Here is a 17,920-nt window from a genome sequence, read left to right on the forward strand (position 1 = left end):
AACTAACTTAACATCTTTTCCTTTTAATTTTTAAGGACTTCGACATAAACTACTTGATCACATTCTTAGCCATGTGATACTTTCAAAAGAAAGACATGATAGCTTCTCATTTAATTGTTTTCATATCCAAATTTTGATTTTCTTACTTGATATTGAGGATAAGCCATTTTTTGTTAAGCTTTATAGCACATAATATCAATAAATACACTAGCATAGGATTTATATGAGATTTATTGTTCTTTATATATGTTTTTTTAAATTTTAAATACTATATTAACTCATGGTTTGAGCTTGAAAAAGGAGAGAGAGAGAGAAGTAGGATTTAGACTTTCACTATTCGCCTTATGCAACCTTGACATTAAAAACATTATTAGAAACTTTGAAATGCATTAAAATCCATTCAACAAGTTTAGCATTCCAAACTCCAATAGGAGTTTGCATGTTCTCAATACAAGTCAGAAGCTATACTTCAAGTTCTTTCACTACAACTTCCCATGTAGGTTACTCCATTGTCCAAAACTCTCTCTCTCTCTCTCTCTCTCTCTCGGTATACCAAATAATCTAGAGAAGGAATCTTTTATGTCAATAATGAGTTGCAATGATGCCCAAAGGTTAAGATAGCTATTACAAACTTTAAAAAGGTAATAACATTACCCTCTATGTGCTCCCACAAAGTGTTCTGCTATTCCACCACATTGACCTCTAAGTGAATCTTGTAAACCTTGTTTATAGCATGTATAAAGAAATTGAGTTTCGATGATTCAAATTTGTGATTGTGATAGTCCTTTGATTTTCTCTAAAGCAAGCTCTTTCTCTATTTAAAATGTTTACTTTTCAAATGTAGACCCATGTGTTTATGTCGCTAACAAATGTTGATTTCTCACATTTAAAATTTAATCTTCAACATTCATCATCATAAGCTTTTTTTTTAAGTTTGTACTTTTCAAGTAAATTATAACTTAAATATATTGAATTTTTTGCATTTGTAAAAGTTCAAGAAATAATCCAATGAGAATCTTCCACATCCGTTGTGAATAATTTGCATGTTTGTGTGAACACTACCTCGAGGTGGTTTCACTACAACTTCCCTCATAGGCTACTTTACTGATTTCCATGAGTTCATTTAGTGAAGCTCAATGGTACTAAATACTCTTGACAAGGAATCTCTTATGTCGTAAATGAGTTGCCATAATATCCGAATGTCAAAAGAAACTATTAGAAATTGAAGATGTTTTTACTCCCACCACAATCCATCACATTGCCTTCTATGTGCTCCTACAACATGTCTTGCAAGATCCACCACATTAATCTCTAATGAATCTTGTTTGAATCCTGTAAGCACAAATTGAGTTTCGATTGTTCAAGCTCGTGATTATGATACCACCACATTAGTCGTCATTAAGAGGCAAGACGAAGTGGAGGCATAGCTTACGTTGGACGGAGATGTAAGTTCTTTAAGTGAAGAGGCAAAGGTTATTTCCAGGAGGACTTTTCAGAAGCTTTTTTCTAAAGCAACCTTTCTAGTTAAAGAATCTTTTTTCAATTATAGACCTGTGTATTTAGAAAAGTTTCTCTTTCAATCAAATTGTAATTTGTCACGTTTGACTTGTATTATTTGTTAGACGATTTTTCCAACACAAAAAAAAAAAAGAAGTTTTCACCTACATTATAGCTATTGTGTATTAAATTTCACAACTTACGGAAATAAATCTTACAACTGAAAATGAGAATCTTGTAGGTCCATTGAATATGGTCTGTAGGTTTTGTGGACAAGCAAGCTATCCTCAAGGTGCTTTTACAACAACTTCCCTTGGAGGTTACCTAAATCTATTTTCTACAAGTTCTTTTCGTAAAGCCCAAAGGTCTCTCTCTAGAATCTCTTTCCTTATAAATGAGTTGGCATGATACCCAAAGGTTAAGAGAGCTATTAGAAATTGGAGAGGTTTCTACTCCTATGCAATCCATCACAACATTGCCTTTCATGTGCTCCAACAGAGTGTTTTGCAAGACCCACCACACTGACCTCCACGTGAACCTTGTGAATCTTGCTCGTGCCGTGTAAGCGCACGTGAGTTTTAATCCCCCGAACTTGTGATTATATTATCACTACACTACAACTTCCCTTACATGTCACTTTGTTTTATTTTGTGTCAATCCTTCTAGTAAAGTCCAAAGCCTCTTTCATAATGGAACAAATACTCTAGATTGAGCTATCATGGCAATAGTTGCCATTAGGAGGTGGGAGATAGAGTTCATGTTGAATGACGATGTAGGTCCTTAATGAGGCACGGTTGGACTTTTCCCCCAAGTTTTTCTCTAACGCTATCTCTATTTGAAGAGGTTTTCCCCAAGAGGGTTAAGTTTACTTTAAAGCAAGTTCTTTCTTTTGAAGCCTTCCTTTCCAATTGTAGATATAGGAAAGTTTCTTTCCCTAAGGAATCCTAAAATGTTTCATTTAACAATTAACCATCCTCCCTTCCCCTGCATGTGACACCCGATAGTCATTAGTGTCAATCCAAGATCTGTGCTATGGTTTACGCATATGAAGGTTACATGCTTACATGTTCAATGATGCTATTTAGGCAATACGGCCTACATCATCGCAAGAAAAAAGAGAAAGGAGCTAAGCTTAATAGCATGGCCACTATCAAAGATGTTTTGACTCGTTTCTCACCTTCTAATGTTGCATCGGTGACATCCTTACAGCACACTTGTTAACATTGTGAAAAAAAAAACAACTGACTATGTAACTATATTTCTTTTGACTTTCTGATGCACTCTGACCCATGAAACCAGTATTCATCATATAACCTAAGTTACAAAATCTAAAAACTAGTATAACATCAGCATTATTCAAATGCTCTAGGTTGAGGTTTAGTGAAAAATATAATCCCTACATTATTGCCTTTAATGTGCTCACTATATAGGCAAGTTCTTTTTGTCAACTGAGTCCCCAAAACAAATTCTGATGCTAGAAATCTCTCGTGTTACGTAACAGAACACATGAACATTGTGGAAAATATTTAGTGTCATCAATAAGAAAAAAGTGAAGGATCACCATAACCTGCCTTCAGAAAGAGAGAGAGAGAGAGAGAGAGAGAGAGAGAGAGAGAGATTTCTCAGCACATACGAGAAATTGGATGGACCCACAAGAGAAAGAGAAGAAGAAATATATATATACCAAACTGCGATCTCAACTCTACTCACAAAACTTCAAATCATCAACTCCATCATGCATAGCATGGAATACATGCCATTGACATAAAGTTCATTCATAAAGATATGTCACCATAGTAGACAAATCTTCACAAATCAACCATCAAACGACTTCTCCAGAGGTTAAGGGCAGACTCAGCCACGATAAAGGCTAGCAATAAAGAGAACACACGCATGCGTGCGGTGATAACTGGTTCAGCAGTTGCACCACTTTCAAAAAACAATTAATAAAATGAAGGGTCCAAAAAGAATGAATGGCCAAGGGGGCACATAAGAGATAAGAAGCATGTAACGAAAGCAATGTGGGGACCCAAGCTATTAAAGAAAGAGAGAAATAGATAGGAATTGGGAAATTGGGAGCCCACCCGCTGGTGGAGAGCATTGAAGTGTATCTCGCGGCATTAAATCAAAAAATTTAAGCCCCTAACAAAAGTGCCCCACACACCCGATAGTTACTTTGCCCTCACTTTGTAGAGGATGAGAGGGGTCCTCACAGAGTACTTTGCTCCCTCCTAGTAGTCGCCAAAATTTTAAAAAAGGGCCACAAACACACACACAAAAAGTCAAGGACCTTTTGATCTAGGCACAAAATTGAACACAAAATCTTACAGGGCAGGCCAAAAACACACTCAAATTTGAAGTGTTAAGTAGCCCTGTGAGATGGTAAGTAGCCTTGTGCAATGTGAAGCGGCCAAAAAATGATGAGTGCAACACCCTTGAGATTGCCGTGGTCATGCCCCAAAAAATGGTGCGCTGGCCTCTATGCAAGGCCATGGACTGCTTCCACTCATTACTTGGATACAGCCAAAGCAAGGAAAACAAATGTAGATGGTAACCATGCACATTACTAGGACTTGGAACAGCTTTACTCAAGAATTCGGTGTGTCCAGTGTTTCACCCAAGCCGGACTTCTGCCAGATGTAGACAAAGACAACTGGACTAAAAGCAGCAAGAACCCAAACAGAGACATTTACGCCTCATACAATCTCGAGCTTTCATTCAAACAATGCAAGTCCAAAGGCACAGACCTTTTCAAGCGAACAATTCGCCACGCAAAGGTGGGACTTCAAACCAAACCTAGACAAGACAAGCTGGTCCTTCAAAAATTGAATCTCAAGCTTGCTTGCATGATAAAAAAATGTACGAACCTAAGGTCTCCCTCTATTCGAGTATCCAGTATAATCTTGTAAGTTGTTTTCCATCGCTATTCACAAAGAATCAGACCACCATACCCATAGAAGAAGTAGAATCAGGACACCAACACCTCGGACATGACGACTGATACTCCGTGAACAATTTACTGGAAACCTATCCATCGGAAAAAGCATTTCCTATGGATGTGTAATGCTGAGAACCAAACTCGACGAGACGACGACAACTGAGAACCAGACCTGATACCAGCCACAAACTTACACCTTGACCGACTGGAAACCCATGACCGTTGATGGAAACTCGGGACCTCCATCCTCAAGAAGGGGAGAACTCACTGGAACAGTCGCAGAGCGGTTTCCACATCAATTCGCAATCCCATTCCACCACAACCAAATCAAAACCTAAGGTGCTGAAAGAAAGACATGGCTTCCCTAGTTTATGAGCAAAACAACCTAAAGAAATTTTCCCATGCACACCTGTTGGCTAGCTCTTTACCTGTTAGACCCATGCAACCAATCATCAGAATTGATTGTTTACGAACCTAGTCCGAGGATGTGGTCGATTTTGGTGATTCTTTTGCTTCAGATGGTTTCTCAGCCCCACAGCTCCTGCGGTTGCACTTTGTCCGAAAGGGATAGTTCACGTTTCCACATTGGTCACAAGTCCAACTGCCATCTGGAGGAGTGGTATCTGCAAAAAGCAGATATAGTAGCATCCGCCAGTAGGGTAAGAGCAAATAAATCCAGTCAATACCAGTCGCAAGTGTCAATTTATCATCTATGGTGCATATCCTTATTGTGTGTATTCACCTAATTATCTATTTTTAAAAGGAATTTGTGATGAGAAAAGGGCGTGTTTGAGCCCTAAGACAAAAGTACAATGTTTCATGTTATGCAACACTACAAAAAAGAATCCAGTTTCTACGCTTTCAACACTGAATTTCAACATTGAAGGCGTTTTTCTAAATGGGGGAAATGCACATTTTCTTATTTTCATAAATTTGTGGAGAGAATGGTGCCACCGTTTTGCCATACCCTTCCTATGGCCTCTTTTTATTTTTTATAGTTTTTTTTCGACACAGTAGAGAGACTGCACATAAGTTTTTTCCCACACATAGTAGAGAGCACATAATAGACAGACTGCACATGTAGACAGACTGCTACACCTGCAGGCACAATAAACCCCCACATATGCAAACAGGCATACTCATAAAGGGGGGCTTACAAACATGAGCTGTATATATGGTGCAGAGGAGACATTACAAACACGGGATAACCACTACTTGTGCAGTTGTGTGCAAGCGTGTGTTATGTACCTATTGTATAATTGTATATGTATGAACGTACTTACATACATATGCACACATGCATGTTTGTACATACATGCGTACAGTGTATGTACGCATATATGCATGTATATGCATTTTTTTTTGGGGGGGGGGGAGCATTTGATTAATCACAGAAGGAAAACACTAGCAATACCTGCAGTCGAAGGCTTTCCTTGTGTCTGGAAAGCCTGCAGTAATTACAAATTGATGGTAAGAAATACACATAATAAACAAACATTTACAATGCATGAAAAATGATATTTGTTGTTAAGTACTGCGTAATTTAGATGAATGTTATGGAACAGAGAGAACTATATGATCGCCAAATCATGCCCGACTTACTGGCGCAGCAGGCTTAGGAATGTTGCATTTCTTCATATTGCAGACTATTCGGAACGAGTAATTGGTATTACCGCACTTCGGACATGTCCAATCGCCATCCGATTTCACATCTGGACCTACGGAAAGCTTGAGCCAATATTATGAAGAAAAACCATGCATCTTCAAATTCATTAAAAAAACAAATAAGTTCCAATCACCTCCTCTTCTTTTACGAGAACCGTTCTCTTCCATATACATTCCGGTCCCTGGTCCGGAAATCTGTTTACGCCCAGAAAAAGTTTTAATGAAAAAAGCTCGGACACTGGTCAAACACTACTTAAGCTTGTCACACTACTCCCAGCCCCTCAGGGGGGACTCATCTAGGTCACCAACGGTCAGGGATGGACATGCAACCTTGCCTGCCCAACCACCTGCCTGTTGCATGGGCAGGGAGTGTTGTGTGACAAGCCTGAGAACTGCCATCAGAATCACTACTAGAACACATTTTGCAAGACCAATCCATGCATTCATGGTTTGGCGGAGATCACTTAAACTAAGACATAGCTACCGTTGCCCCTCGCGCCATGCCTAATCCCATTCCATAAGCTCCGTCCATTATCGATCCGGTACCGTAACCTAAACCCACTCCTGCACCATATCCTATGCCTGCAGAGAGTCCGACCACAAATCACCCTAGTACTACAATGTAGCTTAGATACCAATGCTAAAAAAGAGTATCTGAATAAAACTTTCCTTGATAGAGATGCAAATACGGCCATACACACCTCCACCCATAAGAGCACCTGGAGGAGGAGCGTAAGCTGATTGCAGAGGGATTGTGCTGTAAGATGAAGGGACATTCAAAGAGCTGGTGTAATCATATGGTAGACCTGTTGCAGAAGGGATGCCCATGGACACCCCATAATTAGATGGCAATCCCAGTGGCACAGATGGTGGTGCACCCGTGCCCATGTAAAGTGGTGCAGGTATCTGCTCATGAACTTGCGGATAAACTGGCCCCACTATCTAGCCCACCACCAACAGATTTTTCCCACCAAAAAAAAGTAGAGCAGTGAGGAAAGTTAAAAACCTTGAAAACTGATGGGCATGACATTCCCAACCTAGAACAAAACCGTACCTGTGGTGCAGCATGAGCTGGTTTGGATGTTCCACACTTCCGCAAGTTGCACATAGTCCTAAAAGAAAAATTCACATTTCCACATTTCGGGCAAGCCCAATCTCCCTCTCCTTGTGGAGCTGAAAGATCTCATCCATAACCCACCCCAAAAAAAAAAAGGCATGTTAGACATGCCATACATTATCCACAGTAACAAGAGTAGAAATACCAAAAGGTGCCTTCAAACACCACCAGAGTTTAAGAACCCATGTACTTCTACTTGATTGCCACACAGGTTGAAAGCCCAAAAACAGCAAAACCAGAAAATTTACATGCAAAACCGTGTCCACTTACCATCTCCACGTGCACGCTTTTGCCCACCAGATCCTCTATAATCCATCTGTTGGTTCAAATTTTCAATCTCTTCTCTCTCTCTCTCTCTCTCTCTCTCTCTCTCTCTCTCTCTCTCCAGAGGAGTCACCCTGGATAGAGCCATTGCCATCTGTAGAGCGAGACGCCCACGACCACGAGGATCGCGTCCACGACTCCCTCACCATCGGCAGATTCGAGCCATCATTGCCCGCCACCGGAGGAGTTTACCGCGATGATTCAGCGGTTCAGCTTTCAGTTCTTAGCTCTCTTAGGATGTTACTATTTTCATTCTTTCTTTTAGATTTGTTATGATGAGACATCATCATCATCACTTGTACCTTGTTTTGGTCTCATGGGCCATTTCGGCCTTTAGGAGACGTTAATATATCTTTCTCTCTCTCTCTCTCACACACACACACACACATTTTTTTTGTAAAAAGCAGTGTTCTATTACTTCATTGTACAAGGAAAGATGCCTTCAAAAGTGAGAAAGCTTCTTTAAGACCAGCAACAGTGGAAAAACTGCAGGTGGTCCATCTCTTGTAGAGTCTATGGCAATCTTAAAGAGATTGGCACAAAGATTGACGAAAATATGAGTACTTGTCAATCTGTGTAGAGTGAAAGATGAGATGTTTGCGGCCAATCCAGAGTGTCCAAAGTGCCCAAAAGCATGTCCAAGCAAGGAAACGTGCATAGTCAGCCAGTCTTTGGTGATATCTCCCAAAGATCCAGAAATACTTGGAGAAGAAACATCCTAGAAATCTGGTAGCCACAGAAATAGATAATCTATGCAAGGAATATCTAGTATCCAAACAAGCCCATAGTAAATGAGGCACTATCTCACTGCAATTTGAGCATCCAAAGCAAAAGGCAGAAGCTGTCCTCCTTTTGGCTAGAGTGTGACCAACACGTACCAAGCATTGCCAAAGGAAAACTCTATGCTTTAATAGCGATTTATTGTTCCAAATCTTTTGGAGATTTTGTTTCCACCACTTGGTTGTCTTATCCATATTCCAAAGCATGTTCGAATGAGCAGCAATCCACGGCTCGGGAATAATCAATCTGTATATTCAGGCAACAGTGAGCTATGACATAGTTACTTTGGGAAAACCAGGCTCATCTCTGTACAACATCCAATCTAACAATCTGTTCTCTTGATTGACAGGTGGAATCACTTCAAATTGCTGCAACAAAGCTCTAATTTTCTACCAAATAGGTCTATAATGCATGCCCAAACTCTGTATCCTTTGCGCCTGCGGAAATGTAAGTATTCTGCCATCCAAAGAGACAACATCATAGATTAGACATATATTTTTAGTGAAGAAAATAGGCTTTTCTTGGCTTCTAAACTGCCAAAAACTCTGCTCTAGTGAATGCTCTCCAATCTCAGTGAGTTACCTATCTCTGAAGGTCTTCCAAACCAATGCAAGTACTCGAGGACTTTTTTCCAATCATCTATCAGTCTAGTAGTGAAAGGGCAGCTTGGTATCTTCCCTTGCAGATTTCCAAAAAACAAATCCCAATGTGTACATTGCCATCTACCAAAAGAGTCTGTTTTAAGTGCACTACACATAGCTGCAATCATCACTGTCCAAGGCTGCTCATAGGCAAAAAAAAGGTGGACAATAGAGTTGCTTTTCTTGCCAAAACATGATAATGAATATTGAGAATATTCAGCCCTCCATGCATCTTTGGCAGACAAATCCATTCACATCTCAAGAGCCTAAGAGCTTTCTTCTGATGTATGGTTTTCCATAGGACTTCCATGGTCTGAGACATGAAAGCAGTGATATGTTTCTTTGTCCATACCAATAGAGGTAAGAAAAACTGTACATAAGCCATCAAGATTGACTGTGCTATCCTTAGTCGCACATGTAAAGGCCACGTAGGCAATTGCCAATATTCCAATTTTGCTTTCATCTTCTAAAAGACCCAATCTGTGGCTAACAGATACATTCCACCCCAATGGGTAACCCAGATGTCTAACAATATATCTTGGTGGAAAAATATGTCCAAGCCATAATATGTTGTGCCAATCCGATGCTCTAAGTGGTAATAGTTTGGATTTGTAGAAATTAATGAACAATCCTACAGCTTCCCTAAACAATTGGAGAACCCTCATAAGGGTTTGCAAATCTTGCGGAGTGTTTTTGAGGAAGAAAAAGAAATCATTAGCATAAGCATACTCCACTAAATTCCAACCATCTGGCAATTGCAAACCCTGCAAAATCCCTTGATCCGTGAGTTTGTCCATATATAGAAGCAAAGCGTGAGTGGCAATTGCATATAGTAATGCGCTTAAAGGGCAACCCTACTTGACTGATTTACCCAATATCCAAGGATAGGACAATCCTTTGCCAATATACAACACGATGTACCATCTTGATAGAACGAGTAAATGACTTGCTGTATTTTTGGCCCAAAACCAAGTTTTGTCATCACTGTAGCTATGAAATCCCATTGAACTGTATCAAAAGCCTTTCCAACATCTATCAACAACAATAGTACATCCTATACTAAATTCCTAGCATTACAAATGTTATCAATGATTTGTCTTCTAGGTACAAAACCATATTGGGCTTGATGCAATCCTCTATGCAATATCTTTTTGACTCTCCGTGTTATCATCTTAGTGATGATCTTATAAATAACACGCATAAGAGTAATCAGACGCCGCCAGTTCGAAAGATTATGCTAGACTTGCTTCTTCGACACTAATCTGACTGCATAACACCTTGCTACCATGATTAATCGATTGATCATAAGTACTAATGGATCCTCAAGCAGGTCCAGGATTGCAAAAAGAATTCCACAGTCAACCCATCCCATCCAAGTCAACCCATCCCATCCAGGATATTTCCATTTGCCTAAAAACTTGACTACATTGTGTATCTCCATAGACGCAAATAGGCTTGCTAGTTCAAAGGCTTCCTGCACATCCATTATTTCTATGACACTCTGAAGCAATTCTGTATGAGCATGTGTCATAGGCTATAGCAGGGTTTTAGCAAGAGGCGATGCAAAAACTCATTGAAAGTGAGTCACACATTCCTGCTTGAGCTGGAATACATTTTACGTCCACTCTCCATTGTCCTTGTGCACTCGTAAGATGCATTGTTTTTGCCTGGTTACATGTAAGCTTTTAAAGAAGGTTTTACATGAGCAACCCTTGTCTAGGATAGGCTTCTGTGTGGACCTGACTTGCCACTTTGGCAACGTTCTATAATTATTCAATTCAAGCTGATGCTTGGCATAACATATATGGTCCTCTTCCCGAGAAGAAGGGTCGAACATGGCTAGTTTCTTCAAGAGTTTGTAGCTGAGTTTTCTGCTGTTGAATTACTGACATACCATTTACCATAATCTGTAATCATTCAGGATGCAAAATGGTACCAAGCAATATCCATATCTTCATAAATTTCAGCTATCAAAGAAGGACTACATCGACAACCATGTCTCTTAAATACTGATGCATTAAATAACTATTGTTATTCAGCAATAATCTCGTAACTAATAGCTGTAAATCATCTACTGGCATGTCAAAGTGCAAACTCAGCCAACACTATTCCTACTTAGCGAAAACGCACAATAGACGAGATGTAACCCTACCCTACTGTATAATGCCAAAACATGAATGTACACAATAAGTTCCCACATCTACACTAAAAAATGTCGTGCATACCTACCATGGTCATGCACCTTTGCTCCACTTCTAATCCAATTCATATATAGGCCCTGCTCCATATCCACCAACTTTGTCTCCAAAAGTACCTCCAATGGAGCCTCTATCACCAAACATTGGCTCTGCCTCCAATAGTACCTCCACTAGAGAAATTGCCTCCGGTATGACCATGCACAAACCCTAATGCTAGACCTGATCTGGCTGCAAAAAACCCTGACACATGCTCTAAGGCTGACTTGGCTGCCTACAAACCCTAACTGCACCAATCTAGACATACCTTGGTTTTGGAAACCCCAACGCACATGCACAAAACTGGCTACATATGCAAAAACACAACCCCTCATTTGGCTGCAAAAGTAAAAATGCAAACTGTAATTTGGCTGTGAATACAAGCCTTAATTAGGTTGCAAATGTAAAGCACAAACCCTAATTTGTTGCATGCAACACCTACGGCAGCTAGATTAACCTGATGCTCTCATACTGATGCAACATGTTGTGGAAGCAAGATCTGATTAATGCCAACCAAAACTGAGATTACTACTAATCCTACTTAGCACAAAAGACGAGATGAAACCCTAATCTATTGTATGTTGCCAAAAAACAAAGAGTTTCTAGATCTACACTAGAGCAGTCATGCATATTCGTGCACATCTATCATGCAATGCCAATCATGATATCCTTGTGTTGTGCGTTAATGACAAACGCGGAACAAGGCTGCAAATCTAATGATCCAATGCCTTAGCTTGCAAACTCTGAATGGTGGTACAATGACTATAACAAGATGGGGACCCAAAGCAATAAACAGACACTTAAGATACCAAACAAAGCTATGAAAAACACGTGGAAGAACCATAAACAATCTCCAAAAGAATGCAGCACTGAGCCAGAACGGCCGCCCTCCCTAGGAACTTCTTTATTCAAAGAGAAGCTTTTACAATAAACCAAGGTGCGGATGCATACAACACTGGATTTTCCACAAAAGCATCACCAAATCTCTTGCCTAGATATCTATCCAGTGCCAAGATAAAAACACCGCACCAAAAGCTATCCGAAAACTGTCTCAGAACAGTCTCATGAATCAGCTCATAAACAGTCCATGAAACAACCCAGGACGGAGCCAAAAACAGCCCCAAACTCCGCACCAAAAACAGCCCCAAAAAGGAGCCTCAAATCAGCCCCAGAAGAGCTCTCAAAACTATCCCAGATTCCTCCAAAACAGCCCCAAATCTACCCATAACAAGGCCAGGAATGTGAGAGTGAGAACACCAGATGTCAACCACAAGTGTGGCTGTTGTGTACAGCCAGCACATGGCCAGCGCACAGAGGAGAGAAAGAACTGTATGGTCAGTTCCGAGAGAGAGAGAGAGAGAGAGAGAGAGAGAGAGAACAAGTTTAAAACCGTAGAACAAAAACAGGTCAGCCTGCTGCTGCTGCTGTACGAACAGAGCTCAGAGAAAGAGGAGTGCAAGCTGCAGCCTGCTATACAAGAGCACTGCTACCCGCCCAGGAGATGATAGATTTGCTGCCAGCCAACCTGTCCCATAAGCGCATCCTTCCTCCTACTTTTAAAAGTGTCTACCAGCCCAAAAATAGCTGTGCTTTTCCCCTTTTTGCCAAAAGTGGCTGAATAGCCAAAAATATCAACTTATGTGCTTTTCCGCTTGTTGGCCAAGTTTATGCTAGGCACCTCCCTTGGTCCAGGGATCCAGGCCCAAAACATTAATAAGTCTGGCCACACTTTAATGATGTGTGAACTAACTTATAAACCTTATAAACTTTAACTGATAAAAATCCCATGCTATTTTTGCCCAAAAGCCATCTTTCAGGGCCAAACTTTGCCAGTTAATGCTCTAGCTTTCTTCTGTGGAAAATCCCTGTTCATACCTTGGTTTCGCTTAGTGTGTGAAACACTGGTTAAGACTGGTGAAGGGACGAAATGGTGACAATAACCATTGACTTGCTCTTGTTAGTGGCTAAAGGGTTGGTTGGCTGCTAGGAATGGACGGTTGGCCAACTATGCATGACTAAATTGTTCATACAGACTAATCCTTCGACGCCTTGTTGTCCGTTACCCAGTTACCCTTGATTTTGCCCAAAAGGGGGTTACACCGGTAGGACATGTACATTGGCATCCCTGAATGGGCAGGCACATGACAACAAGCTTGATCACATAAAAAAAGGGAACCTATCCACATATATACACCAGCATAGACAAGCACTAGGTCCTAGCCCCCCCGTGCACCGCAGCAGAAAAATTGTGATATTGATGTGAGAATGAATGAATGAAAATGGATGAAACTGCAAGTTACCTCACTAGAGCTTCTCATGCATAGATAGACCGCAACCCCAGTAGTGACCTCCCACGTTAACTCGTCCAAATCCAGCCCTGCTATTGCTGATTTTGTGCATCTCTTGATGGTCCTGCTGATTTGCTACTTCAAGGCTGAACGTGGGCTGCTAGAAGATGCTAGAGGACTGGTTTGCTTTCTAGGGGCTGAAACGAGGATAGAGACAAATAAAGGGATTTGTGGGCCTCAAAAAAAAAAACTCCCCAACTAGAAGTTGGCCAGCAATTTACAAGCCATTAAAAAATGTGATAAAGTTCACTTAATGCCTTCATATTGGGCCTAAAAGGTGCCCAACCTTGGCCAGGCCAGTCTGCACATGCTTAGGCTGTCCGAAACTCATCTAAAAGTACCCAAACCTATCCATTTCTGGTCCATACTAATTTGCTACTGATTTTGCCCTAGCATAATCTTCCCACATTTCCAATAGAGACCAACATGAGCCTTCGTGGTTAATCTTTCACAAACATTTGCATTCATACAACACTATAGGCAAATACAGTTATGGGTGGGGACCCTTTAGAGGGTTGATGGGAACCAATACAGTGTCCTCTCTTTCTCTCACTGTTAAAGACCACGCCATGGAAGAAAGGGAGCTGAATTCGTGTGAGGGCTTGAGGACGGATATGGAGCAGCTCAAGGCTGCAAATGACAAGCTGAGGGAAGAATTGCATACTTCTAAAAAAGCCTGAGTGGAGGTTGTCACCAACCTGTGGATGGCTTTGGATGCCCAAAAGATTAAGGATGTACAAGCTTTGGGAATGGGGGGTTATCCGGTATAAAGGACCAGGTGCCCAAGAAAGTTTCTTGGACACAAAAATGGCCTTTGGAGCTCAAGTGTCAAGTGGAAAGCATGTATGGCGAGCTCTCAAGGATTTGGGAGAGATCTAGCATTGAAACATGCTTCTGCATAGTTCCCACATACATTTCCAATAAGGTGGAATCCAGAAAGTCATGCCAAACACAAGATACAGGCACAAGAGCCAACCGTCTCTCAATAATCAATATCAATGAGATAAATCATATACCAATAAAATAAATCATATATGAGATACCCATCATAATCCAAGAACTCGAGGCATAGAAACAGGTGACACTTCAGAGCACAAACAAGCTCAAGGCACACGAATAGGTGCCGGTCTAGAGCACAAACAAAGCTCAAGGCATACAAACAGGTTTCCCTAATGCTGGCTTCTCTCTCTCTCTCTCGAAGACTGCCCATGAAGTATACCTGCTGTTTTGAGGACTGTACCTAGTGTACCAGATTTTGTACATGCCATTCTAGCCATTGTACCTGCTGGTTATGCTTCTGTATCACCTGTACATGCTGGTTATGCTATTGTACCGTCTTTACCAAGTCTTTCGTACCTATTGTGACACCTGGAAGTGAAGATGTACCTACTACCTGCTGATTTGAAGGTTTCTCCTGTTGTTTTTGTTCTTGCAGATGTACTGATTGGGAGTATGCATATGGATTTGCAAGTATTCTAGTATCTATACAAGTATATTGGATTTCTAATGGATTACTTGGGCTTCTGTATTGATGGCCCTATTGTAATTATGACATGTGTACTTGATAATCTGGCAAGAGTCCCAATGATTGGGTGAGTCCCCAAAGCTTGTACAGAAGAAATACTCCTTGGTAATAAAATTACCCACCCGGGGGGGGGGGTGTGCGGGGGTGCAGTCAGCCCATTCTGGGCCAAGTGTCGTGCCCATTGTGCAAAGTTTATATTTTCCAGCATCAACTTTATGTGGATGAATGGCTATGGTCATGTTTACATGTTAAGTAAGAATTACTATCTAAAAGTGTGTCAAACTCCTTAGTCCCCTGGTGGATTTAGTGAAGAGACACAAAGCTATAGGTGGGAACTTCCCCCAAGGCAGATGCTTTGGCAATCTGCCAAATGCTGGGCGTAGATAGGATACCTCCCCCAACAGCTATATGGAGAGCAAGGAAGGACATGACACGTCATCGATTTCCCCGATGTCACTGGTAGACAGACCTCCTTGGATAGGTGGGCTGTCTTCAAGGGCACACCGGTTTACATAGGGGATGATCTCACCCTGGCTCAGGTGACATACTAGCGAGAAGTGATAATGACAGTTTGTGAGGCCCACAAAGCAAGCAAGTGGATAGTATACAAGGCTTTATACACCAAACTAGACTTAGAAGACTTACGTGTAAGGATTAGATCCCTAATGACGAAAGTTTTTGCCTATAGATTAGAAAAGGATAGATGCAAGGCTTTATTAGTAAAAAAAAGTCAACTTTGCATTTTGATTTTTCTTGGTTAAAAAGTAAAAATCAAGATGTAGATAAGAGAAAGAAAAGATTCACCAAAATTGTAGACAAAGATGTATTCCAATGGGTATCAATTGTAGACAAAGATGTATTCCAATGGGTATCAATTGTGCTGTCTTTCTTGCTAATTTTTATCTTTTTACTTATGAGTTTGATTTTATGGAACGCCTTATTTCTGCTAATACTTGTCCAATCTTTCTTCACAAACTTTGTAATGTGAGACGTTTTGGAGATGACCTCTTCGTTCCCGACATTCCTTCCTTTCAAGAGGTTTTGTATATTAGTCCAAATTCCTTAGGTGGAGGGATCTATCCCAAGGAATTTTGCGAACTTAACCGCACCTTAAATAGCGATAGTTGTGCTTTTTTAGACCTTAATATCATTCAATCATCTTCAGGCTTCATAGTAGATATTTATGACAAACGCTTACAACCTGAATATACTAACTTAAAGATCATTCGGATGCCACACTTTTCTTCCAATATTTCTGATACAGCTAAGTATGGTATTATCTTCTCTCAACTTTTTAGATTCTCTCGTCTTTGCTCTGCTAAATTTTCCTTTCTCTCTCAATCCTGCCATCTTATTTTGCTGCTTATCGAAAAAGGTAATAGTTTCAATAAGATTTTGAAAGAGGTTCGTTCTTTCATGAATCGTAGTAAGTTTCTCTTTGGTATTTCAGCTTTTGGAATGTTTAAAATGATAAGGAGTAAGTTTTATAGAAGTGGGGAGCTAAAAAGCCCACTTAATTCATAATTCAATACTCTTTTTTGTAAAAGTGACTTGTTCTAGCTTAGAGTAGGATTTGTTGTTTTAACTTAAGAGTAGGCCTTGTTTAGTCTTTTCTTTCTCGCTCTAGCTTAATATAGACCTTAGAGCAGACTTTGAGTGCTAGTCTCTATCATGGCTAAGTATGCCCATCACCTCCGGAGAGTGACAGAAACTCAGCTCCCTGGTTTTATAAAGCATGTTCTTTTGGACTAACCTTATACAAACCTGTACCTACTCTTGGGCACTGATGACGTGAGTAGGGATGTCATAGCTTATTGTCCACGCTATGCATGATAGAGTTGATGAACCTACACTTCATGTTCGGATAGACATTGGAGTTAATGGTTGCACTTTTGAGTCGAAGTTGGTTGCACTTTTGAGTCGAAGTCTTTTTTAAAGTTTAGCTTAATGTTTGGTTCTGGCTCTTAAGTGCTTTAGGTCTAGAGTTTACAGTTCTCTGTTTTGCTATTTTATGTTGTTTAGTATCTCAGCACAAAAGGTTTAAGTTCTTATTATTAAGAAGAAGTGTGTGTATGATTTTGTGTGTGTGTGTATGTGTGTATAAAAAAAGGAGGCAAAAAAAAGAAAAAAGAAAGAGAGAGAGAGAGAGAGAGAGAGAGAGAAAAGAAGTTTCTTTCATTCATGTAATTGTTTTGTTTTATCTTCTTGTTTTCTTGTTTCTTGTTTCTTGTTTCTTGTTTTTTGTGTTTTGTTTTGTTTTGTTTTGTTTTTGTTTTTTTTTTTGTTTTTTTTTTGGGTTTTGTTTTGTTTTTTTTTGGTTAATGTCTTAATTAAAAGTATTCGTTTGATATTATCTTTTGATTTTCTCTCCTCAGTAGCTAGGTTTGTTAGTTTATTTATTTTTTATCTTTCAAATGCTTTGTTTTTGTCTTTGTTCTTCTTCACTATTATTTTTTTCTCAAATCTCTCAATTCGTAAGTTCAGATTTTTCTGACCTTATGAAGATATATATATATATCATTATCATTGAGCATCACCCCGAATAGGGGCACGGGGTCTATAAGACTAAACACTTGAGGTTAGTAGTATGGAACTGCAATGGCACCCTGTGGTCACATCCAAAAGGTTTGAGCGAGACTCTCACACAGGTAGCGATGTCATTTTCTATATAGAGTCTCATCAGAGCCTTGAGAGGTGTTTACCATACATAGCCAGGTTCGAGTGGGAGTCGGCTTTTCAAGGCAAGACCCGCAAACTAGAAGGAGAACGTGGCTCAGGAGGGGTGGCTGAAACTATTTGGTCCTCCTAGCTCTATTTCACATGATGGAACATATGCCCAAACACATGGACA

General features: G+C 40.2%; 2 protein-coding genes across 6 annotated transcripts in view; one reads left to right on the plus strand and one right to left on the minus strand.

Annotated features, from left to right (window-relative positions):
- Positions 1–1,780: 1,780 nt before the first annotated feature.
- Positions 1,781–17,920, minus strand: part of LOC147634450 (ranBP2-type zinc finger protein At1g67325-like) — a 100,901-nt gene continuing 84,761 nt past the window's right edge. Inside the window, exons 1-10 of one of the 5 annotated variants that reach the window (XM_086803518.1) lie at positions 13,497–13,667; positions 7,488–7,533; positions 7,155–7,273; positions 6,802–7,042; positions 6,585–6,682; positions 6,235–6,295; positions 6,038–6,153; positions 5,850–5,883; positions 4,910–5,058; positions 1,781–4,777 (exon numbers count right to left, since the gene is read on the minus strand). In XM_086803518.1, coding sequence (XP_086659644.1) covers positions 4,910–5,058; positions 5,850–5,883; positions 6,038–6,153; positions 6,235–6,295; positions 6,585–6,682; positions 6,802–7,042; positions 7,155–7,273; positions 7,488–7,533; positions 13,497–13,514 — 882 coding nt within the window. In that variant the 5' untranslated portion in view covers positions 13,515–13,667 and the 3' untranslated portion in view covers positions 1,781–4,777. Of the gene's footprint in view, positions 5,059–5,849; positions 5,884–6,037; positions 6,154–6,234; positions 6,296–6,584; positions 6,683–6,801; positions 7,043–7,154; positions 7,274–7,487; positions 7,534–13,496; positions 13,669–17,920 lie in introns of those variants that run through there. The other 4 variants (XM_086803517.1, XM_086803519.1, XM_086803516.1 and 1 more) reach the window with 4 other exon arrangements.
- LOC147634451 (uncharacterized) lies at positions 15,934–16,593 on the plus strand. The gene has a single exon (XM_086804450.1). The coding sequence runs from the start codon at positions 15,934–15,936 to the stop codon at positions 16,591–16,593; it is 660 nt and encodes a 219-aa protein (XP_086660576.1).

Source organism: Cibotium barometz, chromosome 10 (genome assembly GCF_041138505.1).
Source record: "Cibotium barometz isolate CiBa-2024 chromosome 10, ASM4113850v1, whole genome shotgun sequence".
NCBI lineage: Eukaryota > Viridiplantae > Streptophyta > Polypodiopsida > Cyatheales > Cibotiaceae > Cibotium > Cibotium barometz.